Source organism: Ceratosolen solmsi, unplaced genomic scaffold (genome assembly GCF_000503995.2).
Source record: "Ceratosolen solmsi marchali unplaced genomic scaffold, CerSol_1.0 scaffold27, whole genome shotgun sequence".
Classification (NCBI taxonomy): domain Eukaryota; kingdom Metazoa; phylum Arthropoda; class Insecta; order Hymenoptera; family Agaonidae; genus Ceratosolen; species Ceratosolen solmsi.
The window spans coordinates 3,214,081-3,233,434 of record NW_011948426.1 but is presented as its reverse complement, the minus strand read 5'-3'; the positions used below and the strand labels follow the sequence as shown (position 1 = coordinate 3,233,434).

Genomic DNA, 19,354 nt, shown 5'->3' with positions numbered 1-19,354 from the left:
GAACATGCTTATAACAGTGATAATTAGCATTAATTTAAATTATGAATGTTTATGGCACCTGGTTTTAATGCTTTGGTAACTTCTTGACACTTGCGCACATCATTGCCAATAATTAAGTTCGCAAATGTTCCACGTCAGGGTTACACATAATAGATAATTGTTAAAAAATTTGTGAAAAAAAAAATTGCAACTCCTTGAAGGTATAAAGTCAGCAAACTACTAAAACAAAATTTATTCAAAGCATGATTATTTCAAAATCATAATTACTAACACCTACTGTTTATAATGTACGCACAGAGAATTTGAATATTATCAAATGCTTGCAATATTTATAAATAAATTTGTTGGCATTACTGTATTATAATTCAACATAATTCAATAATTTATTATACCCATTATTTTGTATGTATTATATGTGTGTATGTATAGGCTAGAATTAGTCAATTTTAACTAAGGAATACGAAAGAAGCCTGACTCAACTATTATTTCAATTTTTATTTTACTTATACGAGACCATTAAGTTTTATATTAGAATTTCACAGTTTATGATAAAATAAAAATGCTTATTAACTGATTTTTTTTTTTTTTTTAAGAATTCGCTATCTAATGATTACATGATACGTTGCTCTGGATTCTAGTTATTAAGTGTGTTAGTATATTAACAAATTTTCACATTATTATTGAAAGATATTGTTGAGATGCATTCAATTTGGTTACTTTAAGGATTTTTAATAAATTGTGTCCGTTATACTTAAATGAAAATATATTTTATAAAAAATCAATAGTTTTTAAAAGAAAATTGATTAAAGCACAGTGCTTTGAGAAGATAAAACTTGAAGTATTTCGAGTTTACCGAAATTAGTAATCATTATTACTTAACGATTGTATTTTTTAACATTAGGGGTACTTTACTCTAATAATAGAATAATGTTAATTTATAAGAAATAATAAATAGAGTTTTAGAAAATAAGAAGATTATATATTGCCTTATTGATATTAATAATATTAATCAATCTCTATAACTTTCAAAGTTATTGCAAAGATTTTTTTCTAATGATATATCTTAAATTTTATACATTAAGTATATATTACATTTACATAAAAAAAAAAATTGTATTTATAATACAATAAATAACGTAAAATCTAATAAATTCTACTCTTAGCTATGTTTGAGAGAAATAAAAGTTAAAAATTTTAAAAAAATTATCATTCTTATCAATATAAAATCCCATTTATATTTAGGCTTCTAAACATTTTCCAATAATCTTAATTTTAAAAACTACTATTTTATTACATTAACAAATGAATTGATAAATTTCATCACTAATTTTATATAAAAAAAAAAAAAAAAATTCTTAAATGCAATATGTTTACGAGAAATAGTAATAATAAATTTTGTTTTATCTTTTTTGCTTTGATAAATTAATTTATTTTGCATGAAATAGATTTAGATTTTATGACTAGTTTTATTAAGAAATGAAATTCATTATTAAAAAATCTACTGTATTCGATGAACTTGAAGATTATTTTTCTAGCGAATATACTATTACTACGTTATGGAATAAATAAAATCTTTTACTATAATTTTTTTTTTTTTTTTTTTTTTTTTTTTTTTTTTTTTTTTTTTTTTTTTTTTTTTTTTAATAATTATCCTTAACTAAAATTACTGAATTTATAAATAACATTTCTAGCTAAAAGTTAATTTACTTTTGCATTATTATTTTTGAAGTTCTTATCAATAATTGAATTATAATATATCGAAAACGGGAGTGCATAATTGTTAAAAATTTCAATCACTCATTTAGAATAAAAAGTTTTCATTTTTGACCTACTATTTTCAAATTGACTAATTTACTATCAAGATAATATAACTTAAATGATTTCGTCTGTCACTGCCATCGTATAATATGATGATACATTCTTTCCTATTGATAAATATTTTTAATTTTATTTTATCAAATTTGATAAAAGATATCTATCGATATCGCTAAGTGTAGATATTATTTTATGTTAAATTTTTTTTTTTTTTTTATTTTTTTTTTAATAATATTTGATCATGCGTATAAGTTGACGTATTTCATAAGAACGTACAAAATTCGTTGGACATAATTTAAAAAAATGTTCAAGTTTTGAATTACATTTAAACCATTGGTCTTTCAATAGACCATTTTACATTTACATTTTTAACACTAAACATATTCTGTGCAAATAATTTTTATATATTTTCATTTATTTACATTAAAGTAATTGAGTATTATAACACTAAACAAAAAGCATAATAATTAATGTTTATGAAGGCAATAATATTTGTTGTAAATTTTGCTAAGGTAGAAGGTGTAAATGCAATTATGCATTCGTTTATATATATAAAATGAATTTTATTATTAAAAGTGAAAACTACAAATATTACTTATTATCATATAAAATCGTTTAGATCTATTATCCGTGGATCCGAATATTGTAAAAATAATGCATCTGTATATTATTTATTATCTCATTAATAATTAATGTTTGTGCAGTTTGTTTATTTTCTTTATTCTTAATTCCAGAAATAATTATTATTTATAAAAAAGCAAAATCTATTTTAAATTATACTTTTCAATAATTTTTTTTACGCGTGTATTGAATAAACTTTTTAAAAATTAATTTACTCCGATTGAAAAATTCAAATATTAATTTAATAACGTACAGTTCAATATTGTCGTTCGAGGAATGTCGTAAAAGCGAATGTTTAAATTGCACGTGCAATTCTTGAATACCGCCACACAAATATGAGATAGTACTGGTATTGTAAGAAAATATACTATGTTAAAATATAATAGAATTAAGTTCCATTATATGAAAGAGAGTAAGAATAATAATAATAAATATATAAATAAAGATGAATAAATATTCAGACAAGGATCTTTGAAAGTAGAAAATTATGAATTAAATGTACATTGCGTGTGATATTGTTGTTTACTTTCTCTCATCTCTATTAATAAAGTAAGTGCTATTTTACCGTCCTATTATTCATATCACAAGGGCTTAATATCGTTAATAGAGAGTTCGATTTTTATGATGAAGAAGTAACAACAGAAATTCACTCTATTATAATCTTCAAAATAGAGACGAGACGATGTTAAAACATACGAACATACGTTAAAAAATAGTTAAATGTATGAGATTTTTTATTTATTTTTTTTTTTTATATATTTTATTAAAAATTTTGTTATTGTTATAAATATAACTTATCAGTAGTAGCGCATTGATACAATGCGTTATGTAATTTTTAATTACGACATATTTGCTATATTAGAATTAAAATTAACTACATTAAATATTAAGTATATGCAGTTATACTAATTATAACTTTTACGTCTTCACTGCCATATTAAAAATATATATATATATATGTGTGTGTGTGTGTGTGTGTGTGTGTGTGTATGTATGTATATGCTTTTATAGAATTATAAAATATCCTTTCTTTTTGAGGACGATAGTAAAAAAATATATCTGCAAATACATCGAAATATTGTTTTGAGTACAATGCAAGGAAAAGAATTTTTCAATTCTTTTGGATAAGCTACGGTTGCAGTTCATCTATTAAATTTCATAACACTAAGTCATACAGCTGACAAAACAATTTTTACATGCATAATGGATCAGATATCATTTATTTGAAAACAACAATACCAACATCTATGCTAGTATCTTGAATACTAATATTGTTTAATTAGTTAATGCTACGTTATTTTGTATGCAAATATATAAGCACATCATGAATAAAATGTTAGAACGGACGTATGATTTCCTCTAACTAGAAGAAAAGGAGGCATGTCGCGCGTAAGTGCTTCAAGCCAGGCCATGTAGAGAGGTGCCGATACTGCACCTTTTCTCGGCATCGGCAGTGTCCTAAAATGAATTCCAATAATTACCAAAAGTCATTTAGAATTGTTCGATTGCAATGAGAAGATAATTTAAGAGATTTTGCTCACATGACAATTAGATTTGCCTCCATCGAATTTTCTTGCAGCAATTCTCGTAGACGCAAATGCCTATTTGTTTTCTCCTTCATAGCTATCCGTTCGGATTCTTTAATAACGCCACCTGAAATAGTTTAATAGTTTACTTTTAATAAATCAAATAGTTCTTCAATTACACATATAAAGGATATGTGAATTTAATAAAGAAATTAATGAAAATACGGCAGAACCTTCGTCGACATTGGGATTAGTACGAGATGTATTATCTTGAATAAAGTCGGTTATGAGAGTTTCGAAAAAGTTAACCGTGTGTGGCTGGGCTGACTTCGAAATGCCAGATATTACTTTTAAAGCTGAATAATCTATTCGGAACTTGGAAAGCAGACTGGCCATGCTGCAAGATTGCATAATAATTATAATTGTCCATGTACAAATACAGTAATACTATCATGTAATCATAGATATACAATTATGTGTGCGAATAAACAAATAGAAATAATTCATCATACATGCTCATTATGAAAGACACTTTTCATTTCAGATAATTATCATGTATTTGTGAAAGAGAAAGTATCTTGTTGTATACAGAGAATTAATTGGCTGTATAATAAAACTTGTATAGTATAATAAAAAAAGATTTTTTTAATCCTAATAAATAAGGGTTAATAAATAGCACTGCTGAATTGCGTACCTTCGTTGCTCGTATTCCAATTCCGAATGCCTATTTGCTAATGCGAAAACTCGTAATTTACAGCTGGACCAATTGCGTCTCGTGCTTATGATGTATGGTAAGAGTAACGTTAGCCCACCGTCGTCATAAAGCCACCAAACGTCAATTGTGCCTTTCTTTTGCTTCTTTTGAAACTTGCTCAGGGAATTAAAAACGTCCTTTGATATATTAATAAAATGGCTCTGGTTGTCATTTTGTTCGTCGCGATTTGTTGAATTGCCATTAGGATTGGGACTTTCGTTGATGATCTTTTCTCCTCTTCTAGGTGTCGGACTACCAGGCATCGAGACATCCGAGACACTACTTGCTGTAAATGCAAATCACATATCAAATTTTTTTTTTTTTTTTTTTAATTACAAGCTTGGATTTAAATACTTTTTTTCCACCTTACCCTGACTTAGTTGTGAAAAGCTTTGATTTGCTGGCAGTCTATTTGCTTTCTTATGTAAATCCTGAGCATCCTCCTCGGTAATTTCATAATTCAAACCTTCGCTCATTCTTAATAAAGCCACTGCTATATGCATGTCCAAGGCCTTACTGAAATATAAAAAATTATTATAATATATTGTTATTGCTCGTTTCGCATATTATTTATTCCAGACTACAACAATTTAGTTTTAAAATCGCGATGATAAGGATTGCAATAATCTAATAATAGCTCTTACAGGTAGATAATAAATTTCGACAAATTACTTTAATTTTGTACAAATACATACATACACGCATATGTATATCATTTTCTAAAAACAATCGTTAAAAATAAATTAAACACACAAATGGAATTTATCTTAATTTTAATGTGCATTATATATTTTTATATTACTAATGATGCTTGATATTATTAATTATCTGGCAAATTGTATAATATAACACTCAAATTTGAGCTTTGAATTCATAAAAGAAATAAAGAAACCTCGATAAACAATAACGTAGATATTACGTCTTTAAAAAGACAATAAAATATATTTAACTATAAAGCAATTTGTAACCTTTACTATAAAAATTTTAACGATAAATTGACTTTAACAGATTGTCAATTTACAAGTTATGTAAGGATTTAGAATAAAACCAATACAATTGTATTTAGAAACATGTAATTGCTGATGCGTATTATAAAGCATATTTGCTGAATCTATATAACTTTGATTAACCACGAATACATTTGTGTGTACTTATATATATATATGTATATATATATATATATATACATGCTGTCCGCTTGTAAAGTATTTATACTGTAAAATAAATTTAAATTCCTTATCAATTTACAGATGAAAGATTAAAGATTCTGACGAATCTTTGTTCAGAATTAAAGTTTAAGGCACTTTAAGAGTAATTAGTACTGCCCATTGACAATTGCTACTCAAATGGAGAATTACAAATGCTCGCGCTTTGAAAATTATGAATAAGCTCATTAGATTATTAATAATTCGTAGAAATTCTAAGTATTTCAGGACAAGAGAAAAAAAAAATCAATTGTCTTATTAAATTTTAGAAAACGAATTAATTAAATATTACCTTCTTTAAAACTATTTAATTAAATATCTAAATTATATGTTTTACAATTTATGCTTTTAGCATAATAAGTTTTTGCAGTAGTATCGGCAAAATTAATAAAAGAGTCTTAATTAAATAATTTAAGCATTTGCTAAGTAAAAAATTTGGCATTTCTGTGAAAAAAAATATCGACAGCATATATCCTGTTACTAAATACAAAATATTAAAGTACTAAATACAAATTTTCATAATCAAGGTGTATGTAAGAAAGAAATTTTTCGTTAAAATAATCTATTTTAATTGTAAATGGTTACAACGGTAAGACCATTTTCCTCACTCAAGCGCTTCGGGTATCGCACGTGTAGTGTCGCGCGTATAAACATTTACGAGCTTAAACTTATACTATGCAGACACAGTCGCCTTATCGTATTTATGCTTTCACGATAGAAGTATTACCGAGCCACTGGCTTTACTTTCAACTTCATTGTCGCATTAGGAACAGCTTGATGTGATGGTATTTTCAATTTTCATCCACTAATAAAGGCAAAAACAAATGTAATAGTATTAAGCCTATTATAAGTTTCAAGCCTATTATATACCTAATTATATACCTTATTAAATTAATAATCTTATTAATAACATAATTTAAAAGTCGTTATTTTGTTTTTTATTTTAAATCTACTACTCCGAATGTTTGTCGTTTGTTCGAATGAACTGAAATTCAAGAATTTAAATAATGAACTTTTTACGAAAACATTATTATTATACATACTTAAGTTAATTTTACACTCTAATTTCTCCCTTAAATTCCTCGAATAAGATGTTAAATGCAAATTATTCAAGAACAACTTTTACAAATAACATCTTAAACAATATTACTCTGTTCGTTTGATTATTTTAATTTTGCTTATTTTATTTTTACTTGCGCTTAATACAGTTAATTATTTTTCTAATTTTATGATGTTTCAAGTAAGTACTTTTATTATTCACTCTTTCTAGTCTATCTCGTTACGTATGCATGTAGGCATACACACAAAGATACAGATGCAAATACAAAAATAAAAATACAAAAGAAAAAAAGAAAAAAAAAAACACTTTTCAATATCATTATCGATAGTAATGTTGAAAATAAATAATAAAATTAAATAAATTGAGATCATTGGAGAGATGAAAGTCGTTTGAAAAATACACTCACTATAAAGCAATTTTCTTAAATTCTGTTGCTTAAGTAAAACATTAAACGGTGAATAATTAAAAATACAAATGCTTTTCCCTTTAATATGTTCAAAATAAGTAAATAATACAATTACATGAAAAAAAAAAAAAAAAAAGAAAAAGAAAAGAAAAAAAAAAACATATGCTACAGATCTTTTAACGTGTCAATAAATTTTTTAATCTTCAAAATTAGAAACGATTCTCAAAGCATTGTGTATTATTGAATTTTGTTAGTTCAATAGTATTGACAGAATGAAGAATTTCGAGAAATTTTGTAACATAATAATACCAAATGAAAAATGTTTATAAATACGCTGATGTATGTAGGCCAAGTATTTCATTCGAAACATAATGAAAGGAACAGGGGACTTTACGTTTCCAAAAGGGAAATTGGGCACAAGGGGACACAATATAATACGTAAAGTATTCCCTAGAATCAACAAAATCTAAGCAAATCGTCTATAATATGCATATGAAATGTGCAGCTAATGTGGGAAGAAATTAAAAAAAAAACTTTTTAAAAATAAATATCTTCGTGAAAATATGGCTCTATACATGCTCATGACAATAATAAAGACAGAGCCAGTGCCGCCTTAATAAGTAAAATTATATAAAATTCATAAGAACGAATGTATATCATGAATATTATTAAAAATTAAGGAAAAAAATGGAATAATCTCGCTGGATAAAGCATACGATTAACAATATAGGAGATAAATGAAAAAAATTAGTAATTAGTAATTAGGCTGAAATTTTGAAATCTGATAATGCAAGCAGCAATTACTTAATAGAATATTCTACTCACTGCATGACATTGAAGTACATAACTAGATTTTCTTTCGGGCATGTCAACCAATCTTGTTTGTATCCCATTAGCAGAATATTCGGATGCATTTTGCCAAGTCCGCAGGCTTGCATAAGAGAAGTAGCGCCGTCTTGAAATGTTGCCCCGTCGACAACCGAATAAAAGGCTTTCACTTTGTTCGTTCTTAACCACGATGTTGTATTTAATAACATCATTGATCGGGTTTTGTATGGAAGAGGACTCTGAGGTGGAATGCATTAAGAATGTCGATAATATGTTTATGGATTAAAAAAAATCGTATGGATAGCTGAGAAAGAGGAACATTTACTTACCTCGACTATGTGACCGCAGACTAAAAGGCTTTGATTTTTCGTAATGTGATGTGCAAAATCAAGAAGCGACGAGCGCGAACCAGGTTTGCCAGTCAATACGAGAATCTGCGGTCTGTAATTCTTAACGTGATCTTCTACTCGATCCAGTTGTTGTACCGACATTAAAGCATTGTTGTAAGTTTGGGCCTGCGTAGTTGATCCCCAATTAACATCTACCGGGCGAATGAAAGTGTTAATACAGTTTTATCGACATTAGGCGTCTCGTTAGACTTTGATTACCTGGTTTTCTGTAGGAAACTATTAGATACAAAGCCAAAACGACGCACAAAGTTATAAGGGCGGTCCACCATGAAATCAAAAACATCACAGCCACGCATAAAATTGCACCGGCGAGGCTTAGCCACATGTTATAGTACTAACAAACGGTACGAGAAAACAACATCGTTTAATAATATTCCTAAATTTTAAAGTAGAAGGTAACAAAAAGGTTATATACTTTGAATGTAGGACGCCAACCAATAGGTTTAGTGAACGAGGCGTGAAATGTGCTGAAATTGACGAGTGTGTAGGCAGCTAAGAAAAAGTTTGAGATAAGTGGCGCGATGGCATTTAATTCACCTTCGAAAAGAAAACAAATATATATTTTTTATTTATTTATTTATTTATTTATTTATTAAATGAAAATATATTAGAAGTATTGAGTAAAATGCGTATTGTCATACTTAACATCTTTCAATTTTCAAATTAACACATTGTTCTTCGATTAAAAAATTTTCAACTCGATGCTTAGGTACAACAAAAGCCAACGATTATCTTATGTTTAATTTTTGTTTTGTAAACGACTTATTATAATACCCAATACATCGAGTTGTTTCGTAATTTTCTAAAATCATATACGTACCAATAAGAATAAAACCAATGGCGATAATAAAGCTGAGTAAATATCCTCTAATAGGTTCTTTGCCTTCCTCCCCACTAAACCAATGTATTCCCGGATATAATTTATCCATGCATAAAGCCTGAAAAACTTTGGGAGCCGATACGAGAGATGCTAGAGCACTTGAAAGAGTCGCCGCAAAGCATCCGGCATATATAAATGGACCAAAGGCAGCAACCAACTCAATCACCTATTTACATATTATATAATAAATTATTAAAACTATCGTCTCTTTCGAGGAAATTATCGTTTTAGTTGTAGGAAATAATTTATAGCCAATGATATTATATAGCTGATGTTTAGATGAATGTTTATTAGAGAAATGTGAATATCATATGAAATCGACAGACTTATATTATAAAATATAAATATCATTTAACTTTTAAGCCAATACCTTTTACAAGCTAATTTTATTTAACAGCACTTTTATTTAACATTATTAATTTAATATTACATAATTATGATATAATCATAGGTACCTGAAAACTGTTTTGACTTCCGTAATTACAGCGCTGCTTGGCGGTGCAGTTGAAATCAGTGCCATAAGGACTCCAGTTTCTAGTCTGATTTTCCGATAAGATAGGTTGTATCGAATCATTTAGCGACATTGTGCTGAACGCATTAAGGACACCCATTAAGTCGGAAATGTCCCCACTAGCATCGCGTACTACCGTTGCCCCTACCATTACTGCCATTAAAAGGTAAGTTGTCGTTGTAATTAGAACGGCCAGTAACGTTCCTTTAGGTATTGCTGATTGAGGATCCTATATAGATACGTTAAATTATATATTTCATAATTATTTTCTTACGATTACGCAATGGCATAATATGAATGCATAGAGTACCTTTAAGTCTCCTGATATATTAGCGCCGGCCAATATGCCGGTTGCGGCCGGAAAGAAAATGGCAAAAACTGAAAAGAAATTGTGCGAAGTACCTTCGCTACTACGATAATCTGGATAGAAGTTTTCTTTAAATAGCTCGGCTAACAACAAAAACGAACACAGTTTTGTATTTATGAGTTTGCGTGCTGAGAGGTGACGATAATAAACGTCACGGGAAAGTCAAGTGACAATGTCCTTGATGACTTACCATTGTAGCCTATAAAACCCTTGGCTTTCTCGGCATTGTTTTTTGGTCCAATAAACGTCCCTATGAAAAAGTCTGCGATAGCTAGGAGTAAAATAGCCAACAGTCCAATCTGAGTTTTTGCCTCCCATTCCATACCCACCATAACGATTAGTAATAAAACCGATATCGTTATTACTCCTTAATATCGAATAAAAGGCATTTATGTATTTATATTAGGTCATTGTTAAATTTGGACGTGTATGAATAATTAAAAATATATAAGACGAACCTATTATTCGTATGTCAGTGCTGCCGCAGTTAAATATACAAATGTCGTAGGCTTTTAAGCAGTCGACCATACTTTCGCAGAAACCCACGACATACATGGCACACGCAACAGCATTGGCTAGTGAAAAAATCAATCCTATCGATCCTCCAAATTCAGGACCCAGTGATCTTGAAATCATGTAGTACGTTCCACCTGGTGATTTTTCATTTAACTAATGTACTTATAATAACCGCTGTATTCGATAAATATAATATGAATTTTAGGTAACCAAGTTTTCTGTAGGCCTTGATTGATAAAAGAATAATCATTTCAAATATTTCAGGGTAAATTTATCGACGAATAAACGCATAATTCGTGTATAAGCTTTGACCAATTGGTACGATATTTACTATTTTTAACAAAATGATTTACACGCTGAGAAATAAAAAAGGCATTTGTAAATTTTCAATTATGGCGAAAAATTCTGTTTGTTCTATTCAATATTCAATATTAATCATTTCACTTATTAATCACGAAATTCTAATAAGTTTAATTAATTGTTTTTCTTAGTAACAAGCTGACATTTAGCGATCTTAATTGGAATTGACATACTTCACGTAAAATTACGCTGAAGTAACAATTCTATTTTATTTGGCACTTATGAGACAATTCTCATAATGATAATATAAGAGAAAATTATATTTATTATTTGCACGTATAGTATCAAATATTTAATATACGTGAGAAGTTCATTTATGATCGTTTTTTATTATTTTTTTTCTTTTTCATTTTATTATTAACGTATTAATATTTTTATTAATTGATTATGACATGCAAAGGCTTTTCACCTACGGTTAACTAAAATATTTGCTTTTATAAGATAAAACCTAAATGCATTTGCTTTAACACTATTAGATATTATATTATTGAAATAACAATTAAAATTATAGATTTTTTTTATAACACTCGCTGATTTATCGAAGACCGTATTTTTAAAACTTAAATATTTTTAATTACTATTATCGGCACACTTAACCGCAAAAAAATATTACCTTGACTTACATTTATTCTGTTCATTCAACTATAACAAAATTTTTTCTAACAGCTATTTTAAATCAATTACTAATTAATAATAAAAATGCGAGTTTTTACACAGTGCCAGTATTATAAATTAGTTACTTTATTATAAAATTTTAAAATATCTCTATCTATTTTAATATAAAATATTCATTTAAAGTATTCGTAAATTTAGCATAAGCAATGTGACGGATAAGAGGAAATTTCGATGTGGAACCTTATTGAAAATAAAACCATTTCAATTTGATTTTATAAATAGCAAATATTTGACGCTGCTATGACTAGAAAAGCCATTCCTAGAAGTCCTAAAAATGTACAAATATAAATCTTATCCGTTACGTTTAACAGGATAATATTTTTTTTTTATAAATTAAATCAGTCTAGACACATTTAAAAAGACCCAAATTTTTTTTTTTATCAGATCGGATCGAGCTCAATTCATTCGAAAATTTTGCTTATCGGATTTGCTCAAGTATGGAGATGGTAGCATCTATAATTATATTTCATTTGAATTGTTTTGGATCCTCGGCGATAAAACTCGACTAGAGTGCTCCCCTATTTTACAAAATCAATGATAAAAAAGTATCGGTAGCTTTATTTTTAGTAAGTAAATTAATCCAAAAATCAATCATCGCTAAAATCTTCAATTGTATAAGCCACTAATGTACAAAAAACATAAGAGAAAAAGTTAATGAATAAAAAAAACAAAAAAAAAAAAAAAAAAAAAACATTAGTAATAATTTTAATTAAGAAAGTCAAGTATTCACGTCTCATATTTCTTTTCAAGAATAATAATATCCTTCGGAGTAGTAAAATTTTTTTTAATTATTATAAAATAAATCAATAGATTATAAATGAAATATCAAGAATTTCTATATGAATTTTACCTTTAATATAAAAATTTATATTTATAATAGAATAATGAGGATTTGATGGAGTCAGTTTTATTTTCAATCAACATTTATTAAATAAAATTAATTTTTTCAAATAACGCTCGAAATTGTTTACGATTGTAGTATTTTACCTTGTATTAGTAAAAAAAAAAAAAAATAAAAAAAAAAAATAATAAAATAATCATGACAAGGGCATTATAACTAACGGGCTACTAAATGTAATATTGATTACGTATTTTTATTTATTAATTCTAGTAATTTCCACTTTACCCCCTTTAATGAGCCCATTTGTGCTGATTGCTGACATGGAGAGGGACGTTATGGTTGTTACAATGGTTGTTGTTAAAATCAGTAGTACTGCTTCAACTGTAAGTCAAAACATTATTTTGTATATTATTATTGGTTTTAGCATAATAAATGAGGGTTTCTTAAAAAAAAAAAAAAAAAAAAAAAATCCTACCTATTCCAGTTTGTGCTACAACCCAAGATAGTCGCAAAAATAACATAACACCCCATATATTGAGGAGACATCGTATTAAAACTCCTTGAATCCAGCCGAATTTCACTCCAGTACTTGATAGTTTTGCATGTAGTATTACGGAATCGCGTGCTCTTGCCGCATTGCATGTTGTATTCTGTAAAGGCAATTTCAAACATTTCTAACTAAATTATCCCATAATATAAATCGAGCATTCTAATTATTCACATTGCAGCATTATTTAACTAATTGACATTAAGATATACTTTAGTATTATAATAGCGAACAATTTTGAAATTAATTATTGTCAGAGTTTTTAATCATTATGAATAATACAGTCATCTATTTCACTAAAAATATAAAACTTTACTGTCGTTGAGAGAGAGAGAGAGAGAGAGAGAGAGAGAGAGAGAAGAATGTTACTATCCTAAACGGATGCTTATCGATCGATTTATTATTTATGATAATATAATAGTTTGTAAATTTCTCTAAAATTTCTCTTCTAAATTTAATATTTGAGTTGGATATATGTATTTTTAATGAAATTTTCATCTTCTTTATAATGTATAGATATTCATTTATTCACACTTGTACTCTCTATTCTACATTATGTTGTTTATAATTCATGTATTAAAGCTAATGTATCTCGAACATATCATCGGATATTACCATTTTTATTATCACATATGACATTTTTTCTTTTTCTATTATTAGTCAGTCGGTAGTCACACAATTTAATATATATTATGCTAATGAAAAAAATTCATCACAAATGTAAATAGAACAATTACATATAAAATAAATAAATAAGCAATTTGACTGTTAAAGTATAATATTTATTATTGTCAAGGAGAGATATACCAAGACTTATTTAATAATTATTTCTAGTCCGAGGCAAGAGTTTTATAATATTATCCTAAAACAACTAAAAATAAATAATTAAATTTTATTAAGTAATCTTAAATTAAAGACTTCGTTTGTTAAGAAAATAGTATCAAGTAGCGTATTTATTATCGAGGAATTTTCCTAATCATAGTTTTGTTGAAAATTGCATATTCATATATAGTAATCAGTCGCTGATATAATTGCAAGCATAGATACCTTTCAAATAATTGATTTATATGATATAAGTGCAATTCCTACATCATCCTGTACTATACGTATGTAACGAATTGTATTTTACGTTCGATGTAATAATAGTTGAAATTATAATTGGCATTTCATAATTGAATATATCATCCGAGCACGTACATTTTATTAAAAAAAAAAAAGTATTAATAACATTGTGCGCTAAAATAAGTAAAATAGATTATTAATCGCTTTATTACGTACTCCATTATATGCCGTTAATAAACTGGAAATAAAAAATTACTCAACAAATTAAATTATCCGATGTATATGATTATCATTTTAAATCACAATGCAGTTAAATTTTCTATTAATATATTTCTATATTTAAATTGAAATAATTATAGTAAATAAATACTTGACTACTTATTATAATTAATTAAAATGCATATTGAAAATAATTTATTGTAATTGTACGTTTTTATATTGTCTAATCAACTTTATCAATTTATTATTTATTTAATTGTAATTTTTTTTTACTTCAAGGAATAAATGTATATCGCATTGACGTACTCTTATTGATAAAATACCAAATATTTATGCAATTAATAATTAAATCATAGTTATAAGCAAAATATTTCAGTTATTCGTATTCATTGTGTATATATATATATATATATATATATATATATATATATATATATATATATATATACATTCTACGATTGAAATTGAAAAAAAAAGAAGAAAAAAAAAATGTTCATCCTTACATTTTAATATTTTATATTATCTAGCTCTGGTATTATAACAAAATATTTCTATAATCGGCTTTTAAGCAAACATTAATTGAAACAAAAAAATATTTTTAACGAGTTTTGATTTTACATATAAAATGGATGTTACATTAATTGTAAATAATTACGAAACAATTAATTTAAAGATAATTTAACTACTTTTAACAGGAAATTTTTATATAATATGATATTTTATAAATGAATCGGTAACACTACGGTATAGTAGCATTAAAAATATTTGAAAATCTTGTTTAATAATAATTAATGTGACAAAAATATTTTATTCACTTTAATATGCAATTCGTATTTAAAAGTTTGCAATATAATTAATTGGTCTCAAAAAATCAATTAATCTTATTTCCGCTTAATTGAGCAAATATTTTTTTATATCATTTTATTAACCAATGTTGACGCATTAATTATTTCTCCGATACTAAACTATATTGGTATATTATAAACTGTATTACAGACTTATTATAGGTAAATGTATTATTCAGTAATCTTCGTGTAATATAAAAGTTTCGAGATTAATTAAGAGATAAATGAAGGAGTGTAAACATATATGCCTTATATTTATTTTATGAAAATTAAGATTTTATGAACCTATAAGCAACTGTCATCGCAGCATAATAATGCAATTCATTTGTAAATTTAAAATACGCAATGGAAAAATATTTGTTACGTCCGCATGAGAGTGTACCGACTACTCCACAATTCTAATGCTGATCAAAATTTTTAAGTCGTTAAATGATTAAGCAATTAAGATTCGACAGTCTTGAGCTTCTATGATTGCGAGCTTAAGCTCGAATAGATGCTTTTCAGAGACAAATATTGACTCGCTAATCCAACACAATTGCCTTGTAAATTTTGGCAACGGTCTCGAAAGTTATATTATCGTCGATAGTATTGGCGTGACAACGTAAAATTTCGATCGTTGGAGTGAATAAGAAAATAAGCCCAAATAGGGCAGAGGGAGGTAGGGGGTTTGTGAAACGAGCCCCCGATAAAATTGTCAAAAGTAAACGTAATATAGTGAAATATAAGGTTGTCGCGACAGTATAATTAAAAGACGTTGGACACTTTATTGGTAAGAATATTGGCAACATCGTGACATTTTCGTTCGATGCAGCGGTGCATGAATAAAAAGCACAAAGCTGCAAATAAGAACGAGTGGCTTCTTAAAAGGGATCGAGGTAGGATTGCGAATTGCTGCAAGACACGAGTAGCCGAATGAAACTTCGAGGCAACGGGCTGAAAAGGAATATTTCGCGAGACAAATTTTTTTTTTTTAAATCATAATAATTGCGAATGCTTCGTTCGCAATGAAAGGAGTACGAGGGTAGAGGGAGTATATCGTGCACTCGCAAATTGACGTTGGTAAATGGTATATATAGTCGTGGGGGGGGGGGGGAAAATAAATAAATAAATAAAATTATAAAGAGAGAGAGAGAGAGAGAGAGATGGGAATAGTTTGGAAGGAATGTTCGAATGTACGTTGGAGCCGTAATTGACGAGCGAAAGGGCCGTGGCCAATGAGAGAAACAACAATTTACGTAATGTGATGACTTATGTATAATAAGTCGTCCTTGACTCGAGTCCGCGCTCTTTATTAAATTCCGTGGCATTAAAATCTTGCGAGGAGGCTTAAATGGCCCTGTAACCGTGGCACCTGTTGCTTTTCAAGTATCAGCCGTCAAGGTGCCGCCGTCGTCTACTCTATCGGGCGGTGGGAATTCGTTTCGGTCCGGCTCGGCTCGGCTCGTCTCCACCACGGGGATGATGCCGAGTTTCGTCCTTAAATTTAGGAATGACTCCGATCCCGGGACGATGCGGGCTAGCTAACGCGGCCAGGCTCACCTTGTCGAGGGTAGGATTGTGAAGCTCGTCGAGGGAAGGCCGATGCGCCGCCTGGATGCTGAGAATGTTGCGGTAGTTGTCGAGCCTCGGCAGTGCCTCGCGCGTCATGTTCCTGAGTGACTTCCTCGTCTCCTGCTCCCCAAGGAGGCTGGCCCTGCCCTCCATACTGTCGACCCGGTTAACATGGAAGCGCGTGCGCCTCTGCAGCGCCCTCAGCTCCACCTCCTCCTCGTCCTCGTCCTCGTGGCGGTGGGCCCGCTGCTTATCGTGCGCCATCCTCCGCAGCCCCGATCGATCCCGTCGACGGCTCCTCGGCTTCTACCGCGGCACCGCGCGCGTCGTCATCCCGTCCCTCACCGCGAGATCGCAATTGCGCGTGGGCGTCCGCCTCCACCTCCGCAGCCGCAATTAGAAGAAATTAACTGGACAATTATCGGCGGGCCCAGGCGCCCCGGTTCGAAAGCCCCGCGCCCCCGAAACGCCCGTGGAGGGGCGCACGAACGCACGCACGCGCCGCCGTAGCGTCCTTAAGCTCGTCGACGCGGTCCACGCGTCGAAGCTGCTCCCGGACGAAAAGAGCGGCCTCGCGCTAACCTCCGCACGTGGCCACTGGCGCGACATCCGTCGCGGCTCCTCCACCGGCCATACGAGAATCAATCGGAGCGCCGTCGTGGCGCTAAGTACGCGGAACGAGAGCGAATGCAAGAATGAGCGAGCGAGCGAGCGTGCGTGTGCGTACGCGCGCGTTTGCGTGCGCGTGTGTGAGAGAGAGTGTGTGTCTCTGTGCGCGTGTATGTGCGTGAGAGAGAGAGAGAGAGAGAGAGAGAGAGTGTGTGTGTGTGTGTGTGTGTGTGAGAGAGTGTGTGAGGGGTGGGGAGGGAGCGAGACGACGCGTGCGCCGGTTTGGGGCGCCGCGACGCCGCCGTCCCCATCCGCCGCCAGTACACTACACTTACTATTAGCCTCGAGATGCGGCTTCGATTTTTCCATGAGGCAAAAAGCTCCCGGTTACGCCGGCACTCGGGCGGGACCCAAGCCGTTGACGAGGGGCGAGCCCTGTCGGGATGCTTCCGCTTCGCCCCAACTAATAGGGGATTCGAGACGAGCAGTGATAATGGGGGATAAGGGCGAGCTCGACCTTGCATGTGCCACCAAGGCGAGTCGTTTTTGCGTTGGAAGGAGGCGCGCCAAGGACTTGCGGTGCTCTTAAGCGGGAGGAGCGACGAGAGATGAATTTTATACACACGTATAAGGCGGCTTATTAACCTGCGCATACGCCAGGCAAACATACTCAATTATCCATGATATCGGGAACATTGCGCTCGGAGCGTACGAGCGTACGAATGTTTATCCGGCCTTCAAAGTGTATCGGCATTGTTAAATTAAATTAAAAATTAGACGATTGACCATTGAGCTTCATGACAATTTTTTAAATGCTCTTTACTACTAATCCTGCGCGAGCCCGATATTCCTAATGACACGCGCCTGGTGCACGACATTCTTTAGCAATTGTAATGCTGCTTAGATAACTCTTAGAATTATGTTTACCGGCTTAATCGTTGGCATGCGAGTTAAATAATAACAAACAATATTTTATAAGAAAAAAAAATGCAGTAAAATTTATATAAAATTCACGTTTTCTTTCCATTTTTTAATAAAATAATCTTTCAAATGCGATACTCGTAAATGTCGAATAACATAACTTATAATTATCTTAACGATATTCACTTTTATATAATTGTTTACTAACAATGCGTACAAATATCTTCGCTGTGACTTTTCAACAAAAAAAAAATGCAGTTTCTCCGGCGATTTGTAGAAAAATTGACATTATACACACTATATTTATACGTATATGTATACGTATATGTATATGCATATGTATATGTATATATATATATATATATATATATATATATATATATATATATATATCGTATAACGTTAACAATTATTGGATTAAAAAGTCCTTCATTGATAAGCGTGAAATGAACATTATCATTACATGATAAATATGATCATAAGCATTATGAGAAGAATTCGTAAAGAGCGTATCGATGGCATTGCCAAGGTAGTATTGGAATCTGTAATATTTACTATAGAAATTAAATTTTTGTTGCGACTCATTGTTTTCTAATGCTAACATCTTATGGATGTATATTGTAAAAGTAGGCTCAGTAAGTTTTGTTGTTGTTGTAATTTTAATTATCATATTTAATGAAAATATTTCGAATATTATTATTCGAATATTGTCCGCGCTCCTCGAAACAGGCTAACCACGGTAAGATTAATTTCTTTTCTTAACCGAGGCAAAAGTGTGGATTTTTATTTATCAAAGTTATGAATTATTCAACGATGCGTCTTCGT

The 19,354-nt window shown here is 30.2% G+C and overlaps 1 protein-coding gene across 1 annotated transcript; it reads right to left on the bottom strand.

The window, feature by feature from the left end:
* Positions 1-3,471: 3,471 nt before the first annotated feature.
* On the bottom strand, positions 3,472-17,651 carry Ncc69 (sodium chloride cotransporter 69). The gene is made up of 17 exons (XM_011500764.1): positions 16,988-17,651; positions 13,251-13,425; positions 13,061-13,156; positions 10,842-11,033; positions 10,574-10,750; positions 10,327-10,466; positions 9,961-10,245; positions 9,446-9,671; positions 9,041-9,162; positions 8,824-8,959; positions 8,545-8,756; positions 8,213-8,454; positions 5,087-5,232; positions 4,657-5,002; positions 4,196-4,359; positions 3,978-4,089; positions 3,472-3,894 (listed from the first exon to the last, which is right to left on the bottom strand). Exons 1-17 carry the CDS (start codon positions 17,261-17,263, stop codon positions 3,759-3,761), a joined length of 3,183 nt encoding a protein of 1,060 aa, XP_011499066.1. The 5' UTR covers positions 17,264-17,651; the 3' UTR covers positions 3,472-3,758.
* Positions 17,652-19,354: the final 1,703 nt, after the last annotated feature.